At 53.7% G+C, this 22,042-nt stretch overlaps 5 protein-coding genes across 5 annotated transcripts; 2 read left to right on the forward strand and 3 right to left on the reverse strand.

Moving 5' to 3' along the window:
* Window positions 1–1,921: 1,921 nt before the first annotated feature.
* BROUX77_004318 (uncharacterized protein) lies at window positions 1,922–3,026 on the reverse strand (the record flags this gene model as incomplete). The annotated part of the gene is made up of 3 exons (XM_073749068.1): window positions 1,922–2,652; window positions 2,732–2,831; window positions 2,913–3,026. The coding sequence occupies 3 exons, from the start codon at window positions 3,024–3,026 to the stop codon at window positions 1,922–1,924; spliced, it is 945 nt and encodes a 314-aa protein (XP_073604775.1).
* Window positions 3,027–3,696: 670 nt separating this feature from the next.
* Window positions 3,697–7,011, forward strand: BROUX77_004319 (uncharacterized protein; the record flags this gene model as incomplete). The annotated part of the gene is made up of 1 exon (XM_073749069.1): window positions 3,697–7,011. One exon carries the CDS (start codon window positions 3,697–3,699, stop codon window positions 7,009–7,011), a length of 3,315 nt encoding a protein of 1,104 aa, XP_073604776.1.
* Window positions 7,012–7,827: 816 nt separating this feature from the next.
* Window positions 7,828–13,557, reverse strand: BROUX77_004320 (uncharacterized protein; the record flags this gene model as incomplete). The annotated part of the gene is made up of 2 exons (XM_073749070.1): window positions 7,828–9,716; window positions 9,771–13,557. The coding sequence occupies 2 exons, from the start codon at window positions 13,555–13,557 to the stop codon at window positions 7,828–7,830; spliced, it is 5,676 nt and encodes a 1,891-aa protein (XP_073604777.1).
* Window positions 13,558–15,442: 1,885 nt separating this feature from the next.
* Window positions 15,443–17,134, reverse strand: BROUX77_004321 (uncharacterized protein; the record flags this gene model as incomplete). The annotated part of the gene is made up of 1 exon (XM_073749071.1): window positions 15,443–17,134. The coding sequence occupies one exon, from the start codon at window positions 17,132–17,134 to the stop codon at window positions 15,443–15,445; it is 1,692 nt and encodes a 563-aa protein (XP_073604778.1).
* A 2,726-nt stretch (window positions 17,135–19,860) lies between these two features.
* Window positions 19,861–21,114, forward strand: BROUX77_004322 (uncharacterized protein; the record flags this gene model as incomplete). Its single annotated transcript, XM_073749072.1, has 2 exons — window positions 19,861–20,243; window positions 20,595–21,114. The coding sequence occupies 2 exons, from the start codon at window positions 19,861–19,863 to the stop codon at window positions 21,112–21,114; spliced, it is 903 nt and encodes a 300-aa protein (XP_073604779.1).
* Between the last annotated feature and the right edge of the window lie 928 nt (window positions 21,115–22,042).

Genomic DNA, 22,042 nt, shown 5'->3' on the forward strand with positions numbered 1-22,042 from the left:
CGTGATTCCAAAAGCCAAAGACGGAAATTGACAGAGAAAGATGGCTACATGAAAGAAGTGTGGTAGCACAAAAGAAAAATAAAAGAAAAAGGCTGTAGATGGGAGAGGCGGTGGCCACGAGTGTGGCCGTAGAGCCAAACACAAGTGTAAGAGAGTAGACGCAATAAACAACGCGTGTATATCCGGCGTTTGCTGGTTAATTTCTCGGCGCAAGAAGCCCTCTGCGGCCAAACGGAGAGGCAGATTCTGTCGGAATACGAAGAAAAGGAAAAGCGAAACGGCACACGGTACGGCATCGCAGCTGGGCAATCAGGTTGGACTAGGGCATGTAAACGGAGGTCGTGGAGGAGTAGTCAGCGAGGTATTGAAAAGACTCACAAGGAGAGCCAAGTGAACCCTCTGGCGATGTCGTCTCAACACATGCAGCCGACCAGACACAGTTGGTTACTTAGTTCGAGGCTCCAGTGACGGTGACCGTCATGGTCTCGGCGGAAGCCTTGAATACAGTGTCATGAGGGGGGTTCAAACTTGGTGAAAAGGTGAGGAGGAGGTGCCAGACCAAGGGCTGATCCAAGAAATCTGTAGTAGATGAATGGCACTTATAGTGACACGCCCATAGTCCAGTTTCTCTTGAGCCCAGACCATTGCCCTCTATGACTTATACCCTGAGAACCCGGAGACTCCCTCCAGACTCGGCTCAGTACAAAAGAAGAGGAAAAAAAGGCTGATACACAGATACTACCGCTGTCTCTTCTTGAACTCCGTAGCGTGGAAGAAAGCCGTACCAATCCTGTCAAGCAAGTGTAAATTCTTAGCCCACACTCTTAATCTCTGGGTTTGTCAATTCTGGTTACACAGGCCATAACCCTGTCTAGAAGTCTGGCGTTTGCAAGGTCAACTGCATCCTGCGGCACGCATACAGCAGGGGCTGAGCGCTTTGGCCGATGTCTCATTGGGCCATGGCAACCAACTCCTTCGAGCACAGGAAGTTGTAGAACTTGTTGAAGCCTGGAAATCACTGTTGGTGTGAGCTAAAGATCAACGAAGCAAAGAAAAAGGTAGAGTGGAGACAGACGCACCAAGTTCTACAAAATGATTGGAAGCAAATTTTGGGCTTTGCCGCTTTGGGCGGACATGTCTGTTGCTCATGGGCCTGTGTAACACTCGACAACTCCCCTGCTATAGATCGGGACATCAGATGCACATATCCGAAATAGAATCAAGGATGCTTACAGTAGCTGTTTGTATTTGTTGTTTGTAGAAAGGATTTCGTCACTCGAAAAAAAAAGCCAGAATATAAAAACTGACGATGAATGGCAAGATTGAGATTTGGAGATTGGAATGGGTAAAGGACTACGATTTCGGTCTGTTGTATATACAGTGCCATGTATTATGACTATTGACATTTGCGCAGTGCTACCTGCCATCCCCTATGCTTCTTTGGAACTTCTAGAATCCATAAAGACCAATGCACAGCGGCATCGGCATTTTTGTCTTAGCCACCGCCACCTAGGTAGGCAAAGAACAGAAAAAGAACAACAGGAAAGCAGCGTGCGGCATGCATAGAAGCAGCCAGCCGATGCCTACGGGAAAGAAGAGACCGAGTCGCGGGCAATCAGCGACGTTGTTGCACACGGAGAGTAAAACACTTGTGCATGTTGATGACTCAGGCTGATGGGCGTGCACAGTCTGGCTGAGGTTGGGCCGTTGGTACTCACCAGCTGGGTGTCTACAGCTGCGTAGACATGTACATTGACCTGTGTTACGGGAGGTACATGAGCAGAGGAGGAGGGAATGGATAAGGGCATGGAGCAAAACAGCCCGGAATGGCTAGGGAAGGTTTAGCCGCAAAATGAGTCGGGGCTAAAAACGTCCTGCTAGGGCGTGGCCGCAGAAGCGAAGCTGCTACTTTCTGTCCATTTTAGTATTCATAGAAACCCTTGCCAGACTTCTTGCCCAGCCAGCCAGCGTTGACCATATTCCCCAACAAGACAGACGGGCGGTACTTGGAGTCTCCAGTTTCCGTATGCAGCACTTTCATGATGGCTAGACAGGTGTCTAAGCCAATAAAGTCGGCCAGTTGCAGGGGGCCCATGGGAACATTGGTTCCATTCTTCATGATACCATCTATCGAGTCACGGTCGCCGACGCCAGTTTCAAGGCAGATGATGGCTTCGTTGATGTAAGGCATGAGGATGCGGTTAGCCAGGAAGCCCGGTGAGTCGGCACTAATGGAGGGGACTTTGCCCATTTTCTTGACCAGGTTGACAGCGGCTTCCAGCGTAGAAGCACTGGTTTGCAGGCCGCTGATAATCTCGACGCCCTTCTGCACAGGAACCGGGTTCATGAAGTGCGTGGAAACAACGCGGGACGAAGCAGACAGGTCGGTGGGATCGGCGGTCGTGGCGGCGGCAATCTTGGTGATGCTGATGGAAGATGTGTTGGTGGCTAGGATGGCATGTGACGGGGTAATCTCGGCCAGCTGGCGGAAAGTCTGAAACTTGAGATCTGGGATCTCGGGCACGGCTTCAATGACAAAGTCAACCTCTGCGAAAGCGTCCATGGTTGTGGAGGTGGACAGCAGAGACCGGGCTTTTTGGGCTTCTTCCTCGGAGAGACGGCCCTTTGAAACATCTTTAGCAAGGAGTTTGTCTAATGCATAGCCCGTGTATTAGCACATGATGTTTCATTACAGAATACTGGAACCTGTGGAAGATAAAGGGAAGCTTACCGGCAAAGCCAAGGCCTTTGTTCAGAGCCTTTTCTGAGGTATCAACTAGAGAGACTGGAAGACCAGCTTTGGCAGCAGCGACCAGCGCAATACCGAGTCCCTTTTTAGGAGGGAGCATTCATGTCAGCAGAAAGCATTTGACCATATACCACGCACTATAATATGCAAAACACAAACTCACCATCTGGCCAGCGCCCAAGACACCGAGCTTTTTGATCTCCAGCGGTCTCGAGATGCTTGTGCTGAAAGCGCGGGCATGAGGCTTGACGGCCCGGAGAAGAGTGTAGTTGAACATTCTCGAGGTTATGTGCGAATAAAAAAGAGTGATTTGTTGCTCGCCCATTTGCGGTCTCTTAGTTGGGCATTTGTCGTTGAATATAAAGCCGTGGGAAGCCCCGGCAGCTCTGGCTCGGACCTAGTGGGGTTCGGCTAACCTCGGCCAATCAGCGGCCCCTTTGTGGCTTGTGATATCCCAAGCTTGGAGCTAGAATCTGGGGTAGGAGTGCGTATTAGCCGGGGTTCTGCCGGGTTGATTGATTCGCGGTAGACGCGTCGCGACGCGTCGGCTCCGATTTGCCAGCAGTAGTGCTGGTTACCCTTTGTACTTTGTACTGTCCACGACCGACGCCGGTGTCCCTCCGTGTCTCCGCCACCTTTGACCATACGCCCGGCCCGCTGCCGTTAATTCAATCCGCCGCCCCCGCTGCCGCCGAGCACTCCCGCAATGGAAGAGGATCCGGAAAATGGCGTTGTCCCCGCTGTTGTGGACGCTCACATCAAGAGCTTGTTGTCAGCTGTAGGATCTCTTCTCCTCAACCACTGTCTCCTCGACCACATGCTAACACTATTCTGCTCTGTAGCTCGGTGGCTTTTCGCCTGATGCGCCCTCACGATATGTGCCCGGAGACTCGGCCATCGATTGTCTCCGCGACATCAAGCGATGGCTGCGTCTCTTTGACGAGAAGATGAATCGCCTCGATGTTGCCCGGTGCATCTCGACCACAACATTGGTGCCAGTCGATCTGCCGCACATTGTCAGAAACTGGCTTAAAGCCCGGATACTCAGTCCGCTCAAGGAGAAACTCGCTCTTGCTGCCTGCGAGCTGGCCGTCCTCCTTACATGGCCGCTTGAGCGCGATGTCGAGACCACAACCGTCAACCACTACACACATATACCGGCCCTGCAAATCGCCCACGTCCAATACAAGAATAAGCTGCTGGATCCGTCCATGAACTTCTTACAGGGCGCCATCAAGATTCAACTCGCGGCCATGGCAAAGGATATGCGCGACCGTTCGCCAAAAGACGAGGGAAAGATCAAGATGACGCTGTATCTCCTGCGCAACATGACCCAGATTCTACCGCCCGTTGACTTTCCGCAGATGCACGAAAAGGCGTCCGAACAGCGCAACGAACTCATCGAACAGTTTGCCGCGCAAAAAGTCTTCCCGTACCTGTTGACTATTGCTTCAAACATTGGCGACGACTTCCGCAACGAAGACACGCTACTCCTGGAAATCCTATTCCATCTGATCAAGCGAATTGATCCTAAAGTGCTCTTTATGCCGCGCGCACAGCAAGTCGCTGAGATCGGGAACAACATGGAGGACATGATTGCCCGAGAGAAAAGCCAGATTCAGCGCAACCTGCCCAGCCGACACTCTCGCTTTGGCACCATGGTGTGGATGGCACGCTCCGATGGCAAAATGACACCGCTGGCGGGCCAGGATGCGCTCATCAGTGCCGAAGTGCGACAACAAAAGCTCGATGCTAGCAAGACGTACCGGCCGCCGAAAAACAGTCGCAAGAAAGCCATGGAGAACAGGGACATGGGACCGGTGCCGTCTCTCAATAGCAGAGCCAGCGATATCCTGCAGAAGTTTGTGTGCGATTTCCTGGATGCCGGCTTCAACCCGCTTCTGACGCACGTCCGCAAGTCGCTCGAAAGAGAGGCCCCGCAGGTGCTGCACTACCACAATCGCCAGTTCTTCTACGTCATCTCGTGGTTCCTGCAAGCCGAACTGCAGCGCATTCGCCGCCGCGCAAAGAAGCCGGACCCGGTGTCGGCAGCTGAAGATGAAAACGTCAGCAGTTTCAATCTTGTTGCCAGCGCGCTGAGCCAGGAAATGTTCATCTCTCTGCACCGCAGCATGCGTATGGCATTCGAAGGCAAGACGTGGGAGGATCTGGTAGCCAGCATGCGTTGCTTTAACCAAATTTTGCTGGTAGTCAAGGAAGTCTACGATGCCAAGAATGATGCCGATGTTGAGATTGCAGACAACATCCTCAGCCGGCTATTCTACGAGGAGGATACACAAGAACTCATAGCTGCCGTTTTGCGCACATACAATGGCCAAGGGCTCGAGTATATGGACACAGCGATCGAATTGGCCCACAACTTTACTCATCTGCTGTCGGCATATTCGTCGCAGAACAAAGACATGCAGGTGCGGGCCAAGAAGGCTATCAACCGCAACAACAAGCGCAAACCCAAGAAGGCTGTCAAGCAAGTCATTATCGAAGATGATGATGGCAACCCCTTGCCCTCTCAGGATCTGGAGGGTGCCGATGGCGCTGCAGAAGATGCCGGCACCAATGCCCTGTCTGGGTCCGATGAAGATGAGAGCGAGGCTGCTGCCCACAAAGTTACCCTCGACCGCAAGTTTGACTTCCAAAAGTTCCTGCATCGCTTTTCGTCACAGGCTGTCGTTGACACCTACGTCACATACACCGCCTTCTATCAAGAGCTCGACAACGACCAGCTCAAGCGCGCTCATCGCTACTTCTTTCGTCTCGGTTTCAAGCAGGACCTGCTTGTCATGATGTACCGCATCGACATTATTAACCTCTTTTATCAAATGATCAAGGGACCACAGCCACTGTCTCGCTCTCTCTCAGTCTTCACAGACTGGCAGGAACTTTCTAAGCGTGTGATACGCAAATGTATCCAGAAGCTAGGTGAAAGGCCTCAACTGTTTGTGGAGCTCTTGTTCTCCAAAACAACCAACATGGCCTTTTATCTCGAGCACGGCCATGTGAAGAAGGCCGCATCGACAGCCAAGTCTCGACCTGCCGCTGAGCTAGAATTCCGCTACACCGATGAAGTCGAGGAGCAAATTCGCTTCTTGGTGCGTATCTTGTATTCGCAAGGGAAACACGCCGAGGTCAAGTGGCTATCCGAGACCCTCACCGAGGCTATTTCCGTCCGCAAGGCCTGGATTGCTTCTTTTGAGGCTGAAGGCCGCGAACGCCCCGCTGATGAACGGGAGCCAGAACACGTGATTAAGACTGGCGACATGGAGACCAAGACGGCCATCCTTAAAAACGGTCACTTGCGCCTGTTTCTCAAGACAGTTGGTATTGTCCGCCAGAACATAACTACAGATGAGACGCTGGATTCGCCTTGGTGTGTCCCAAGCGAAACCTCGACAGACCATCTCGAGAAATGCGCCGGCTTCCTTGCCATTACCCGCATGGAGGATGCCTCTCCCGAAGACGCCGAGCAGGCTCTCAACGAGATTCGCCGCAAGCCGCCGACCCGCAGCGCACGCACAGTCCTTGACGAAGACGACGAAGACGACGAAAACTATGAATCGCTCTTCCCAGCCGGCGGCCCGACGGCGCGCAAAGCCGTCGACGCGCCCAAGAAGCCGCCACGCAAGCGGCGGCTGCGCCGCAAGGTGACGTCAGGCGACGAGGACGACGAGGACACGCAGATTGACCCGGAGCTGCTGGCTGAGCGCGCGCGCCGCCGCCGCGAAAAAGAGCGCGAGAAGCTGAACAAGGTCAAGTCTGAGATGTTTGTGCACTCGAGCGACGACGACTCAGACACGGCGGCCAACGACGCCGAGTTCTGGCTGCGCGAAGAGCGGCAGCGCCGTGCCAACGAGCAGGTCTTTTTGCGCGGCCAGGCCGGCCATGCCAACGGGCCCACGTTAGCGCAGAAGGCAGAGCTTTCGCTGGCGGCTGCGGTGGGAGGTGGGCGGAAGCGCAAAAAGGGTATTGACTCGGACGGCTCGGCAAGCGATACGGACATGGATGACGCTGATGGCGCGCCCGATCCGCTGTTGCCGACCTTTGATGATCTGCAGGAGGACCAGGATGTGGACACGGAAATGACGGATAGCGCGGTGACGGCGGGGACGAGCAAGGACACGCAGACCGAGCTTGACGGCAACAGCGATGGGGATGACGATGATGATGATGACGTCGTGGTGCCGACACGGAAGCACAAGACCACGGGCGGCTTTGTTCTAGAAGACAGCGACGACGAGCTGTGAGTGAGGACTCCGACGAGCTACTACTACGATTTTGTACGAAGTCATGGGAGCGGGTATATAGCGAACATTGCATCTATGTGTTTTTTTCTTTCTTTTTCTTGGGCGGCGATTGCTTGGTCAGAGGCGAAGAGGGCGAGTTATGGTGATAGGGCAACTAGAGTTAATTGGATCATGGATTTGGAATTGCACATCTACGGCACCAACATGACAAAACAAGAAAATCAAAAGCAATATGAACAACAAGAAAAAGCAAGAATAGGATCAAATAAGAAAACAGACTGTCGCTAGAGACAAGAAAAAGAAAAACCAAGTAAAAAAGCCACGAGAATAACAACACAAAAGGCTGGAGAAATGAAATCCAAGAAGAAAAAAAAAAAGAGAACACATATATACACTACACGCCACCCATCAAGACCTCAGCGATAGCCTGCAGAAAACAAGACACCGCCCGGGCCAAAAAGCAACATAGCAAGCAAGCCAGACAAAAGCGGACCAGAGAGACAGGGCGGAATAGAAGAAGAAAAGAAGATGGATTGATAACCAGGCTAAGCCGACAGAGCAGAGGAAGAAGAGGAGAAACAAGGGAATGAGGCGTGGCGAAGGATGCGAGGAGAAAGCAAATGCAGAGATGCAGAGACGTAGATGCATAAGAAACAAGGAGAACAAATGCAGAAATAGCCGAGAGAAATCGAGCCCGCCGCATAGGCGATATACAGCGAAAGAAGAAGAAGAGGAAAAAAAAAGGGGGGGGGCCAGGAACCACGGTACCAGAAGACACGAGCAACGGGCGGCCGGCACTAACTCGTCCAGCTAGACCTACCCTTCCGTTTTCGCATCCGCCGGCGCTGCATCGCCCGCTACGCCAGTCGGCGTATCCTTGGCCTGTGCCGCCGCCTCGTCTGGGACTGCTTTCTTCTGCGGCTCGGTAGCAGCGTCGGGGGTGACAATGACTTCTGGGCTCTGCGGCGGGTCCGTCTTCTCGGGTGCATCGGCGGGGCTGGCAGACGATGTCGCCGCCGCCGCCGTTGTAGCAGCAGCAGTAGCAGCGGAAGTAGGCGACAGCGACGTCGGTGATGCCAGCGACGCAGCAGCCGAAGTATCGCCCGTCAGCGCTGCAACAGCGGCGAGCGCCGCGGCGCCCGCGCTGGCCATCTTAGTCGGGCTGGCCGGCTGGCCGGCGCTGCTTGCGTCGCTGCGGTTAGTCTCGCGGCGCCTGCGGCGCGCCTTGCGCTCCTCGCCCATGCGCACACGGCGCATGCTGTCGCGCTTTTCTGCGTCTTCGGGCGTCTCTGCGGCGTCGCCGAGCTTCATGCCGCGCAGCAGCTCGGCGGCGCGCAGGGCCACGTCGTCTTCGCCGCCGGTTGAGGCGCTGGGCGAGAGCAGCGTGGGCCCGGAGCCGGCGCCGGCGGATGTGGGCTCGTCGGATCGCGCGGACAGCGGGCCGTTGGGGTCGTTGGATGTGGCATGGAAGCTAACTTCGGACTCGGGGATTTCGCTGAGGTCGGGTACGGGCTGGCCGGATGCAACGCGGTCTTGGTGACGGTCGCGCAGTAGAGCGCGGCGGCGGCGCTCGCGCTTGTCCTTGACTTGGGGCGCAGCTTTGCGCAGCTTTTCCATCAGCGAGTCCATGGCGCCGGTATTTGTAGGCGTAAGCGGCCCAATTTCTGTGGCTGACGCGCCGGTGGTGATGGACTTGGGCACGGCGTTCTTGCGCTTCATCGACGCCTCGTTCCGGCGATGAATCTGTTCCAGCTTAATGTTCTTTTCTCTCGACTTCTTCCACTCTGAGATAAACATGGCCAGCTTGGAGAAGAAATCGCGACGGGCATTGTCGTCAGTCGAGTCTTCGCCATAGAAGGCCATGATATCATCGTAGGATTTGCACATCTCCTCCAGGTAGAGCTCCATCTGGTCGGCCTTGCGGCGTGCCTCCTTCATGCAGCGCTGCACAACCTGGCTGACACGGTCCTGCGGGTGGAACTTCTTAGGGTCACTGAGGTTGCCACTGTCCAGGGAAGTCTGCACGTTTCGGATGTTGCTGATGTAATAGCGGGCATCCTGTTGCAGCTGGTTAACGTTGACCTTTTGCGCCTTGAGCACGCCGCCAATATCATCGGCGAAGGACTCCCATTCAGGGTACTGTGTGCGGACAATGCGCTCAACCAAATCAGCAAGTGTCGACTCGTTCTTATCGTCCTTGACCATGCCCAGGCGTGCCAGCGACGAAAGTTTGAAACCACGAGCCTGCTTGTTCGCGTCGTTCATGTAGTTTCCAATATCCAAAATCAGACCCAGCACATTCATCAGCGAAACTGAGTCACGCAAAGACTCGGACACCGTCATGACATGCTTAATCTTGGAATTGATCTCGTCGTAGTCGGTCTCGAAGCTGCGCGTGAGCGCAAGGGCGCGCATCCTGCTCTTCCAGTAGTGGTGCAGCTCAAAGGCCGTGTACAGGTAGATCTGGTCCTGGCGCGTGAGCTCATTGGGGTCCTGCTCACGGTCTGGGTTGCTGGCGTTGGGGCCGGTCCAGTCTTTGCTGTAGGGAGCCATGAGCTTGGCCGTGTTGTCGGAAATGTTGCACAGATCGTCCTTTTGCAAAAAGTCCATGACTACGGGGTTGTCCAGTACTTCGTGGTCACAGTGAATGATCATCTGTACCACCTTGTCAACAGAATAGTGCGAGAATTTGGCCAGAGCAATTTCTACACAATATGTCAGTAACCATCACACACAAATATAATAATAGGTCGACTTACCAAAGGCCTTGCGTGCATCTGTGGAAATGATCTGCTTCTTCTCATCCTTCTTGTTTCCACTAGCCTTGCCAATCTGCTTGATTTCCTTGGCCATGAACAGCTTCTCAACCTCGTCCAGAATACCCTTTCGGCCCAGCTCAGCATACTTCTCTTCGCGAGCCTCAGCGGATGGCGCATGGGCGGCCCAATGCGTGCTCAAAGGCGAATCCACCTTGTCCCAATGCAAAGCCTTGAGCTTCTTCTTGGGGCGCACGACAGAAAGCCCCAGGGAGGTTGTTGACGTAAAAGCGGGCTGTGGCAGGAAGTGGCCATGCATAGCACCCGGCATTGGAGGAGGTGGGGGTGCTCCGGGAGCACCAGGCATCGGCGGCGGCGGCGGAGGTGGGGGCGGAGGAGGGCCACCACTGCCACCAACACCAGGAATCTGGCCAGGCAGGGGCATGGGAGGCGGTGGAGGAGGTGGAGGTGGGCCTCCCACGCCGGGAATCTGGCCAGGCAAGGGCATAGGAGGCGGTGGAGGAGGAGGCGGCGGGCCACCCACGCCAGGGATCTGACCAGGCAAGGGCATAGGAGGGGGAGGCGGCGGCGGAGGGGGTGCGCCAGTGGTAGCCCCAGAGTCCAAAGCGGAGGTATCTTCGATCTTGATCTTGGGCATCTCGCCCTCTGTGGGAGTGATGGGCGATCCCTGACTTTCCATGCTGGGGTGTGAAGGGCCAGATGTAGCCCCCCCGCCCTCTTCCGAATCGCTGTCGTCAACCTTCCGGAACTTGCCCGCCATTTCTGAAAGCAGGTTGGCCTGGTTGGCCTTGGACTTGGGGTCGAGAACTGGTTTGCGCATCTTGACAAGGCGGGGTTTTTCGTACACAATGCTGTCTTCGGTGCCGCTACCATCGTAGTCATCAAAAGTGTCCTGGAACGAGCTGTCGTCTTCGTCCTGTTGTTGGGCGGCTCTATTGCTCTTGCTAGCCCGCGTACTGACGCGGCTCTTGAAACTACCAAGCATACTGTTTGTGAAGTCCCGAGGGGCCAATCCAGGTTCCATGCCGTCCATTTCTTCACGTAACGCGCGCAGTTTGTCTGATGGACCGGCGGAGCCTGCAGCCCATGCACGACCTTCCAACTTGTAGAGAGCCTTCTGGCGCTCAATCTGGGTCTGAAGGCGCTCGAGTAGTCTTTCACGGTCAAGGATGCCTTGCATACGAGCGGGATCTTGTTCAGCAAGCTTCTTGCCGCCCGCCATACCGTCAGCTGCAGCTCCGGGCATCAGGCCCTTGGCAGCATTGGAGGCAGCGACATCCTGGGCATCCCGAAGCATCAGGTACAGCTCACGGCTCTCAAGTTCATAGCGCTGTGCTTCTTTTGAGCGGGTTTGTTGCGAGTTTTCCAGCTCGGCCTTGAGGTTCTCGGCTTGCCGTCTCTGGGCCTCGATGAAGCGCGCCTGCTCGTCCAGTTGTTTTTGTAGTTTGGCAACAAGCCCATCAGCGCCAAGTTCTAGTTGCGCCTTGACTTCGTCGCGCTCGGCCATTGCGGCGTCAGCAATCTGGCGAGCTTCTATCGCTTCATCAAGAGCCTGGCGGGCTTCGGAATCGGTGTGAAGCTTGTCTAAGAGAGCCTGGACAGTGAAGTTGAGGCTCTGCTTGAGATCCATATCGGGCAAGCGCCGGTCCATGGCGACATAGCTGAGCATTGAGTCTACAAGCTGGAACAGACGAAGACGCTCTTCCGTGTCAGTCTGTGGCAATAGCAACAAATGCTGCATTGCTGAGACGAAGTAGTCTTGGGTTTTAGAGCCGGCAAGTCGCTGCTGAATCGCCTCAGTAATCTGAATAGGATCATTGAGGTCCTTGATGTCGCCTTCAACATTGTCCTTGATGGATGAGTTTTCACGCTCGAGCATGTCCTCGTAATCGATGGCTTCATTGGTACGGAAGCGCTCGATCTGCTTGTCAATGGGCTCGTACTGGAACGACTCCATTTTGGTGAGAATGCGCTTGATGCCGGTCGCAGTGAACTGAGCACGGATGTGAATGCGCAGCTGGAGATCATCCACCGGAGCATCAATCAACATGTTGACTAGCATTAGGGTAGCCACGGCATACTCCATAAGCAGACTCTCCATGCCTACACCTCCACTGCGCATTTCTTCACTGGCGCCGACAAGACTGCCCATCTTGCCGCGGCCATCAATGCTGACTTCGACGAGGCGCATCCAGGCGTCAAAGCGGCCGTTTTCGCCTTGCTGGCTTTTGACGGTGTCCAAGGCTTGAATGACTTTGACATGGCCGTCTCCATTTCCCCAGTGACACAAAAAGGTCAAAACTTCTGAGACGAGTCGGCGGGTGGAAATACGTGGCGATATCAGACACGTGGCCAGGGCGATGATGACTTGCTGGTGTTGTAATGCGTCATCGGCGCCAAACTTGTTGTTCATCAGGGCCTTGATACATTTGACAATGTCATACTCGCGGTCGAGGTTCTTTTCCCGGCCTGTGTCGAATGGTGATGCCGGCCCTTGTGCCGTCTTACGGTTCAGTTTTAGCAGCAGGGTGGTTAAGGCGACCTGACCCTGGGTGTCGACAAACCGCTTGACCCAGCCTATTTGCTGTGTACGCAGATTGACCTCTAGACTCCCCAATAACTTATTGTCCAGCTTGTCCTCCATGATTCGTCGCAAGTACCATTCGGGTGCGCCCTCCTCCTCGGAACAGGCCGTGACATCGAGAGCAGCAGTATATTGACCGGAGCGGGCGGTGAGTCGTTGGCGCTGCTTGGCTTGGTACTCAGTGAGAGCGTCTTGGTGCAGTAACATCCACTTTTTGGCTGAGGGATACGCCATCATCTGGCGGCGGGCTTGTTCAGGGAGGTTGTGCCAGCCACGCTTCTGCATGAGAGACACAAACATGTCGTCGATGACGTTTTCGTCGTCAGGCTTGTTGAACTGAAAGCCCTCGGGCCCCGGGGGGATCTGGCCGGGCGCAATGGAAAATTGGGTGGTCCTGTTGGAGCTACGGCTGGCGCCGCCAATTCGAGATGAGCGACTGGGCGGTGGTGCATCGGTGCTGTAGGTGCTGGCGGCAACAGAGTAGATGCTGGCTTGGTCAGAAGTGCGCAGCGGATTGTTGTAGGAGTCTGAGCGTGGGCTGAGCTGGCTATTGCCAGTGACGGTGGTTGAGACACTGGCCATGCTGGCCATACTGGCATGGCTGGCTCTTGGACCGCCCGCCGGCCCCCATTGTTGCATCTGGGGCGCGCGACCAGTACTAGCCATGGTGATGCCGCCCTGGGCTGGCGTATACCGAGACTGGTTGGCAGCCGAGGGATTTTGGCTGTGATTTTGGCTGCTGCTGGGGCGCTGGCCATAGCTCATGGGTGGCGGGGGGTCAAAGGTAGGATACTGGTGGTAGTCACCGGCCCCATTAAGGTGGTGCGGTAACGGACTCTGGCCCGGCCCGCCATGTTGTTGGCTGTTTTCGCCTTGGGTGACGGGGCGGCCTGAAGAAGACGACGGGGCATTTTCGTAGGATATGGGCATGGAGGTCAAGACGCCAGCACTGATGCCTAGATCGGCAGCCTCGGAATGGTCAAGCGAGACGGTGGAGGACTCTCGACGGTGGTGGGTGTGTCGCGATGTGGTAGAGCGGATGGTGGCAGTGTCGAAGTTGTCGGTGTTGGCATTCGGATTGGCGTTGAGAGCGACAGCCGAGTTGCCGGAATAGCGGCCGTCATCGCGACGGTCCTTATTGCGGTTGCGCGAGAAGAACGACCGCGGTTTGTCATTAGATGCCATGATGGCAAGAGTGGTGGCAGAGAGCACAACCAAGAGAGTGGCAGGTCAGGCAGCAGAAAGAGAAGATGGCCAAGGAAGAGAGAGGGAGGCGGCGAAGTGAAGGGATGGAGGGATGGAGGGGTGCTCAGGGTCTGGGTCTGGATCTGGGTGAGACTACAGGTCTGGAGACTACAGGTTTGGAGGACAGACACTAGCAGAGGTCACAGCTCCGGATGCAGAGGGCCAAGCTGGGCCGTGGGATCAAGGGCCTGGCCGTCTGGGAGCCAGGGAGATGGTGGGGGAGGGTGGAATGCAGAATGCGGCGGGATCGTGAGGGTGAGCTTCGGTTGCTTGCGGATATTCTGCGGTGGTGTATTGTGTTTCGTTTCGTGCCGGATCGAGGAGGCGTGTGCATGCGATGCGTGGGGGGAAGAGAGAAGAGAGCAACAAGAAGGGAGGGGGGGAACAATAGGAGGAGATTTTTCAAGGAAAAAAAATAATAATCAAAAAGAAATGAAGAAGAAAAAACAACCGGGTTCAGCGTCGAGACGACAAAAGCCCGCAGCGAAGAAAAAAAAAGGACAAGTGACGAAGAGAAAAGAAACAAAGCAACCCCCGAGATAGTCAGTCAGTGAATGCTCTTGTCGAGGCAGTGAAACGCTGAAGATGGCCTTTTTTTTTCGTAGGGGGCTTCTGGTTAGGGGGGGCTAGGGTTTGGGATCTCACTTAGGGTTGGCACACAGGGGCACAACCTGTCCTAAGCGCAGGTCTAGCCTGGTGCCCTGATTAGAGGTGTTCTAGAAGACGCCGGCCTTGACAGTGATTGGCCTTTAGTGGCCAGGAACACAGGAACCAGCTGGAGGCCACCTCGTCGGCTGCCGTGAACTGGGACTGGGAAAGCCGAGATTCTGCAAATCTGCAGTGTAGTGTTTGCTGTCTTTTTGGCACCGCTGGCTGCAGGCGCCTCATTGGCCGGAGATATAATCGTGGAGGGAAAAAGAAAAAGGGTCAAAGCTTCCGCGTGGCCCTTTCCCCCTCCCCCACTACTTACTGTTAGCTTCAATAAACCCTCATGCTCGTGTATCTATCTCCATATCGTCCATCGGCCAATTTTCCCTCCCGTTGGCTCGCTGTCCGGAAATTGCGGGGCCCTTCTTTTGCGTCTACCTCTATGATGTGTGTATTGTATTGGATCTTGTGGCTCAAACAATCGCATTTTCATGCCCCCCCTTTTCCGGCTTTCCGGTGCCTCATGCTCTCTTTTCTTTTTCTTTTTTCGTTCTTTTATCTCTTCTACTTACGGCTTTTTCTCGCATTCCTTTTTCGCTGGCCGAAATCAGATGAAAATAAGCAGCCGGAGACAACTTGACAGGGTCTTGGCCTTGGTCTCGAGTCGCTACAAGTAACCCTAACACACAGCCATACCCTACATCTCCTGAATTGACTTCTCCCTCCAAACCCTCCTGTCAGCCCTACTCGCCAACTACAGGAATGTGTCACCCACTTACACGAACTCCTCGAGACTTCAATCTAAATAACCTGTGTATTTCTAACTATGGTTTGTCGGTAACTGAAGAAAAGGAATCAAACTTTCTTGTATGTACACACATGTATGTTCAAGTGAACAGAAGAAGCACCGCCCTCCCACACCCTGTCTCCCAATAACACCAAAGTCGCGCATAGCAACAGCAAAAGGGAAAGAAAGAGGAAATAAGAATAGGAAAAAAAGTTAAAAAGGAAAAAAATCAAGCTGTGCTGTAGTTCCCGTAATGATTTCATAAAGAATCCGTGTCGAAATGTCAAAGTCATCATTGCGGTGTTGTATGTAGCCAGGTTATCACCAGGCCCGGATTAGCGTGTCGTGATGGTCTGCCCATTGATCGACCCGATTGCTTTCTACCCAAATCTATATCGCAGTCCTAGATTCGTCTCCCACAGATGGAAGAGCATCAGAATCGCCCATCGTCGAGCCGCTCCAGCGAGTTGACTTGATTGAGCCAGGAGATTCCCAGTTCGACCAATCATTGTCGTCAAGAGCGTCAAAAGAAAGCGGCGTCCAGGAAAAGTGCTTGGGCTTGCTAGGGGTAGCAAGCGAAGGGGTGTCGTCGGGCTTGCGGACCCTGTTGCCACCACTGCCATCGCGGCTTCCAAGACTGCTTCGTCCTTCGCATTCGCGCGATCTTCTTCGAGCCGTGCTGGAAGTAGAAGAGGCTGAAGTTGTAGATGCGGCGGCAGCCGTTTCGTCGGCCTGCTTCTTCGCCTGACCGGCGATGGCGGGCTCGTCCTCGGCCCCCACCCCTTCTCCCGTCGAGTTGTGACCGGCGACAAAAGATTCGGAGACGCCACTGCCATGGGTTCTAGCTCGGGGAGAGGCTGCAGCGGCGCGGACAATATCCGGATCGTAGGGATGGGGCTTTCCGGCACCGTGAGCACGAGTGGCTGGGGCCGAGGCCGCAGTCGGAGAAGATGACGGCTCGGTGGAGTTGCCGGAACCGGAGTTGCTGTAGACATACGAGCCATTGGCGCGGCGCCCAGTAACAGGCTCGTCGCCGACCGTGATTTGCCGAATATCATCGTAAAAGGTCCGGAAGCCGTGCTTAAGGTCCTCCACGATTTGTGACATTCCGACGTTGGAGGAGGGATAGGCCACCCGTGGTTGCCAGGTAGCCCGCTTGTTGAGCCCAGTAATGCTGGAGATGGAGGAAGTGTGGCCAAGGCTGCGTCGGTTTGGTCGTGAAAGACTTGTGACTCCATTTGCAGAGAAGGCGTTCTGGGCCTGGTGGAGTGACTGTGACCGGGCCATGGAGCTCTGTGAAGAGAATCTGAGCTCCTCGATGGGGCCATCAAGGAGGCTGTAGTCGGGCTCGGGCTTAGTAGGGGAGAGCAGAGAAAGGGTACGGGCGTGACCTCCACGAAAGACCTTCCGGCGGCCCTCGTTGGGCGAGCGCTGGAGATTCATGAGTAACTTTCGGCGGTCAAGATCTTGGCTCATGCGAGAGGCAGCACTGTCGTCAATGGGTGTGATGGGCGGGAAGGGCTGTGGATCTCGTTTCTTGAAAGCTTCATGGGTAGTCCATTGGCGCTTCAGCTGCGTCAGCTCAGCTTCTGCGCGCGAGAGCTCCTCTTTGAGTTCCAGGACTCGTCGTTCTTGCGCTGCTATGGCAATGATAAAGTCGTTGGTATCAGCAGGGGAGGAGACTTGTGCTGTAGCTAGGGGTGTTGGTGGGAAGGAGGCGGCCCCAGGGGTAGGGCGAGAGGGATCTGAAGTAGGCGGTGCGATAGGGAGAGTCAAAGAGAGCCTGTTGTTGCGGGAGGCCGACGATGTGGATCTAGAGCCGCGAGTCAGAATATCGGTACCGGGAGTTGGTGGCATATTGTCGTCTTCATCGCTAGGGAGTGATGATGTGCTGCCAGAGATACTGCCGTTTCGGGAGAACTGAGGTCGGCGGTGCAAGTCAAGCGACGACCTCCCCGGCTCAGAGGAGTAGATATTGGAGGACGCCATGGCCACAGGCGGCAGCATAGGCTTGTGGTTTGGATCAACCACAGAGTGGCGACGGCGAAAATCGACAGTAGATGCTGCAGTAACGGCGGCCATGACAAGTGCCAGGGAAAAGGCGGGCGAGGAGAGCCGCAGAAGCGCGAGGCAGCCGTAGTCTTGAGTTTGGCCTTGGGAATGTCTATACTGAAGCGGTGGAGAGAGTGTGTTCTAGACGGTTGAGACGCGAGAGCGCGGCGCACTTGTACCAACAACTAAGCTGCGGCGGTGTCGAACTTTTTCTACAGCGATATAAAAATTGCCTCTGCCAAACAGTGATACGGGGAAAACGAGGGCAGAGGCGGGTACTGCAAAGGAGGGTAGAAGAGTTGGATCTGGAGAACGAGAGGCGAGAATCGTGGGAGCGAATGTCAGAGTCAGAGCGAGAGTGAGCGTGAGTGTGAGCGTGAGCGTCAGCGTGAGCGCGAGAACGAGGGCGAGGATAATGACGATAGTAAGAGGAGAATGAGTAGGCGTAAGAATACGCGCAGGAAGCAGGCGGTGTATAGGCGAAAGGAGAAGAGGGTCGGCCTGGTGAAGGAGGACAATCCGAGCACACTTGACGAGCAGCTTCTTCTGGTCCTGCTGGGCAGCCGAGAAAAGCAGAAGAAGCAGCAAAAGGAAAAGAAAACAAGAGCCAGGCAGGAGAGGCAGGCATAAGGGGGGCTGGTGCACCAATACAACAATGTATGTATACCCGGAGAGCCAGAGTGGGAGTGGCTACAGACTTGCGGACCCCAGCACAGCTGCCTTCTATTGTGTGCTGTGCTTTCTCTTCAATAACTGAGGTGAGGGCGGCTGTGCTTGTGGCCTGAGAGACCCCTGAAGAACCAGCACCACAGAGACAGGGACAGCCCTGGAGACAATGACTATGTAGCTAGCAAAGGGACGGCCACGACTCTAGGCCTGTTTCACTCTAGCTTGTCAAATCTCGCGGGTCCTGTCCGTCCACACAGCAAATCTCGCACAGTAAATCTCACGCAGCAAATAGTCGTGGACACTATAGCGCCAAATTTATGCAATCAAGTCGAGTACAACAAAGCGGTCAGGCCGTGAGCAGCAAAGGCAGAAGAAGCAATGGGGGACTCGGAGTTCGTGTAGGCTGGGCAGGAAAACAGTCGGTGGATGTTGCGTCAAGATATCAAAGATGGAGAGACAGAGAAACGAAGAGAAAACTCCAGTGAGGGCAGCTCGGTAGTGCCCATTTCTGGCGTTTTTTTGCTGATCGAGGTCTGGTAAACACTGAAAATGAACAAACTGAAGCATGATGTTGTGGGATGTTTGTTTTGTGACGTGTTTTAAAGCCCCATACAAAATCTGCCAAATCGTCCCAACTTTGTGGCAGTTGCCGCCTAAAAACACACACAAAGTAATTGCTTCATTTGCACAAACTTTCGCAGTAGTTGCTGGTTGCATCTATTCTTACATCACGAGTTGATACTCTTCTCCGGAGCCAAAAAAGATCGCCGTCATAGCTTGCAGTTAGGCGACCGGGGGGGGGGGGGGGGGGGGGGTTCTATAAATGGACCTGGACCACTAGAGACTGCTGTAAAATGCCCGGGAAATGTCTCTCCACGTCAAGGGATGATCGATCGCCCGAAAAATCTGGAAAATACACTTCCATCAGCTAGATATTGTAAAACAAAAAACTGCACGCACAGTCGTTCCTGCAGCTCGCGTCTGCACTAGAACCCACTTCTTCAATATCTCAACCGCTCTATGTCTCTTCCTTGCAGCTCTTGTTTATCGTGGCCCGTTGCTCTGGTTTCCGCCTTGTTTTTGTCTGGTTGCTGCCCCTCGAAACTTTGTTGCTCTCTCGAGGACTCGATAACTTGCTTCGTGCAGCGTCGTCTTATGAAGCCCACGCTGGCTTTTGATCAATGAATGGCAATATCGTCGAGTCCTGCATTATCTTCCTTTGCATTGTGCATTGTTTATTCCCCTGGCTTAAGCTCACTTTTGCTTCGATCATGCCGTGCCGGAGACGCACATGCCACTAGGGTTAAACATTAACCGTTCCGTCTGACCCTGCTATGTAACCCTGCATTCTGACCTGTAGGGTTAAAGATCGACCTTACGCCTTGTTTTCGTCATACCTGAACCTCAACTACACATGTGCAATAATATTACCGGATGAACACCCCCGTATTTCTTCGACCGGCATGGTTCTCCTGTTTAGCACTGTCTGCACTTTATTCTAGGTACTGGATGACTTGCGCCAGAAGCAAGATCCCGAACAAAGCTCGCATGACACCATCACGAACTGGTTCAAGAGCCACCGGAGAGAAGTCGATGGGCTCAAAGCCGATGGCTCTGCTTTACTCTCGACTCTGCTGCCGGAGAAGCGGACTGATCGGGTATACAAAGTGAGCAACAAGCTTGAATCCATCTTTATCAAATCGCAGCATCTGGGCGCATCGCGGATTCAAGAACTGCAGAGATACAAGCGTGAGGGCAGCGGCGTTGATTTGGCCGACTGCATTCAAGAGTAACTGGAGTATGCTGTAAGTTTCTACTGATGCTAGCTCTAAGACGATGCTATATTGGAAGCCTGTTTTTTACTAGCTACGGCATTGACAAAGACAAACCCCCCGCCGGCAGCTCCTCTTTCCGTGGTTGACATTGATAACGCCTTCCACGAAAGAGCCCGCCATGTCCATTTCAGTTCTTCAACTGTCCGAAGCATTGCCCCACATAACGCCATAAGTTTCGAGAGAATCTACAGCCTATTGAACCCCTGCGAGGCGAAATGTTTTACACGTCTGGCTCTCAAAGACCTTTGTTTGATGATAGATGAGTTTGCTGTGTACTACTCCTACCACTACAGCTTCCCCCATATTATTTGTCTTAACGATGACCTTCTCTCGGCGACTAATATCTTCCAGGACTATATTGCCCAAGGAGCTGGCTCTTCTATCTCATGGTCTCAAGTTTTGCGCGAGAATCTGAAGCCGACGATTGGAGTCAAGATTGGTAGACCATTATGGCGCAAGGGTCGTGGTATTGGCCATTGTGTCAAGATGAGTAATGGCCTGCCAATGAGTGTTGAAAAGAAGCTTGACGGCGAGTTTTGTCAGATCCATGTTGACATGTCGCGTACTTCAAAGTGCATTCAAATCTTCTCAAAGAGCGGCAAGGATAGTACAACGGATAGACAGAAGGTACACAGGTAAGAATGTGTTTCTACAACAAAACTCGTGGCATGCTGACTGGTGGTTGTCAAGTGTCATACATGACTCTCTTAGGCTGGGGCGTCAAGATCAGAGAATCAAGACCAGCTGCATCCTTAAGGCTGAACTTTTGGTATACTGTGATTATATGAGTCCCTTTAGTGCCAAAAGACAGGGTGCTGCTCCATCATCTGAAGTCTAACACTGTAATAGGAAAAACGGATTTTACCGTTTGAAAGAATAAGAACTCAGGTTGGCCGTGGAGGTGTCTTTATAGGCACCGATTTTGACGACCCGTAATACTCCCGTTGCACATATTAGCATTTTCGCCTCTAACACCCCATCAACAGTCCCAAGTCTAGTGAACATCTCATGTTGGTATACTACGATCTTCTTTATATCGATGGCCAATCCCTTCTTGAAGAAAAGCACTCGTCCCGTTTCAAGCGTCTCGCTCAGACAATCGCGACTTGCCCAGGATATGGTGAACTGGTCCCTTCACAGGTGATCAATTTTGAAAACTCCTTCGCCACCCGTGAATTGGAAAGCCTTGTCCAAAATGTTATAGACCGAGACGAAGAGGGCCTCGTGCTTAAACCAGATGAGCCGTTTCTAAACTTTGACTCCGACAAACTGTCTCTGTATACTGGCAGTCCTATCAAGCTCAAACCAGGCTACTTTGGCCAGTTTGGTGAAGTTGGCGACTTTGCTGTTATTGGCGCTAGCTACGATGCCAAAGCCGGGAGACTCTTGACCACGGAGATAAAGGCCTTGAAATGGACACACTTCTATCTCGCGTGTCTGGAAAACCATTCCCAGGTTACGGCTGAGAAGGCGAAGCCCAAATTCCGTGTCACCAATGTTGTTTAGCTTGCATCGGAATTGCACAAGCAAATCACACCTACACGCATTAACCATGTGGCCGCCAAAGTAAATCAAAGCTTTGAATTTGCCGTGCCGCGAGGCGTCAATGGAGGCAAGCTACCTACCGCCATTTTCCCGGAACCGCTAGTCTTTGATATTCACTGCTTTGGTTTCGATAGGCCTGGAAACACTGGCGTCTGGACCCCTCGCTTCCCGCGCGTTACAAAGTGTCACTGGGACAGAGATTTTAAGGACTGTATTACATTTGCTGAACTTCAGCACATGGGAGAGAAAGCGCCTCGTGCAGAGTTGCCTGATGAGGCTGATGGGGCGATGCCAGCCATTGAACCAAGAGACTTACCACAGGTGGTTCTTACTGAGCTGCTGAATAACACTCCAGACAATGTTCAAGATACTAGCCAAGTCCAAACAGCCACTCAAGGCTCCAGCTCCGAAGCTTCATGGGCTCTAAAGACCTCTCCCATCCGTCCGACGCCATCTCTTGGCATACCTGCTAATAGTAGTGAACCATCTGGTGCATTTCTCTAAATAAAAGCATCACTTATAACCAGCTTGACAAGAACGAAGACACTACCAATCAACTCCCAATCTATTGAGAGCAACACGGCTCACCAAATTGCTATTCCTACCCGGGAGCGACCTCTCCCAGAGAACGTAGAGTCTACGATGTCTGCCGAGCCGAGAAAACTGGCCAAGAGAAGTCTTGGTTTGGGCCAGAATGCAAGCTCTCAGACTACGGCAATCACTGCGATGGATCTTACTGAGCCTAACGCCACCTCCATCTCGGCCGCAGCCGCTGATGTCAACCCTAGTATTACACCTGCTATCACCGATTCCGCACAAGAGATTTTTGCATGCTCTAATGCAGGATCTAGATGTGTGATTGCTTCATACTCCGTAATGCTCTCGTCCT

The sequence above is a fragment of the Berkeleyomyces rouxiae genome, assembly GCF_048999995.1.
Source record: "Berkeleyomyces rouxiae strain 22BRR77 chromosome Unknown BrBRR77_ptg000004l, whole genome shotgun sequence".
NCBI classification, from domain to species: domain Eukaryota; kingdom Fungi; phylum Ascomycota; class Sordariomycetes; order Microascales; family Ceratocystidaceae; genus Berkeleyomyces; species Berkeleyomyces rouxiae.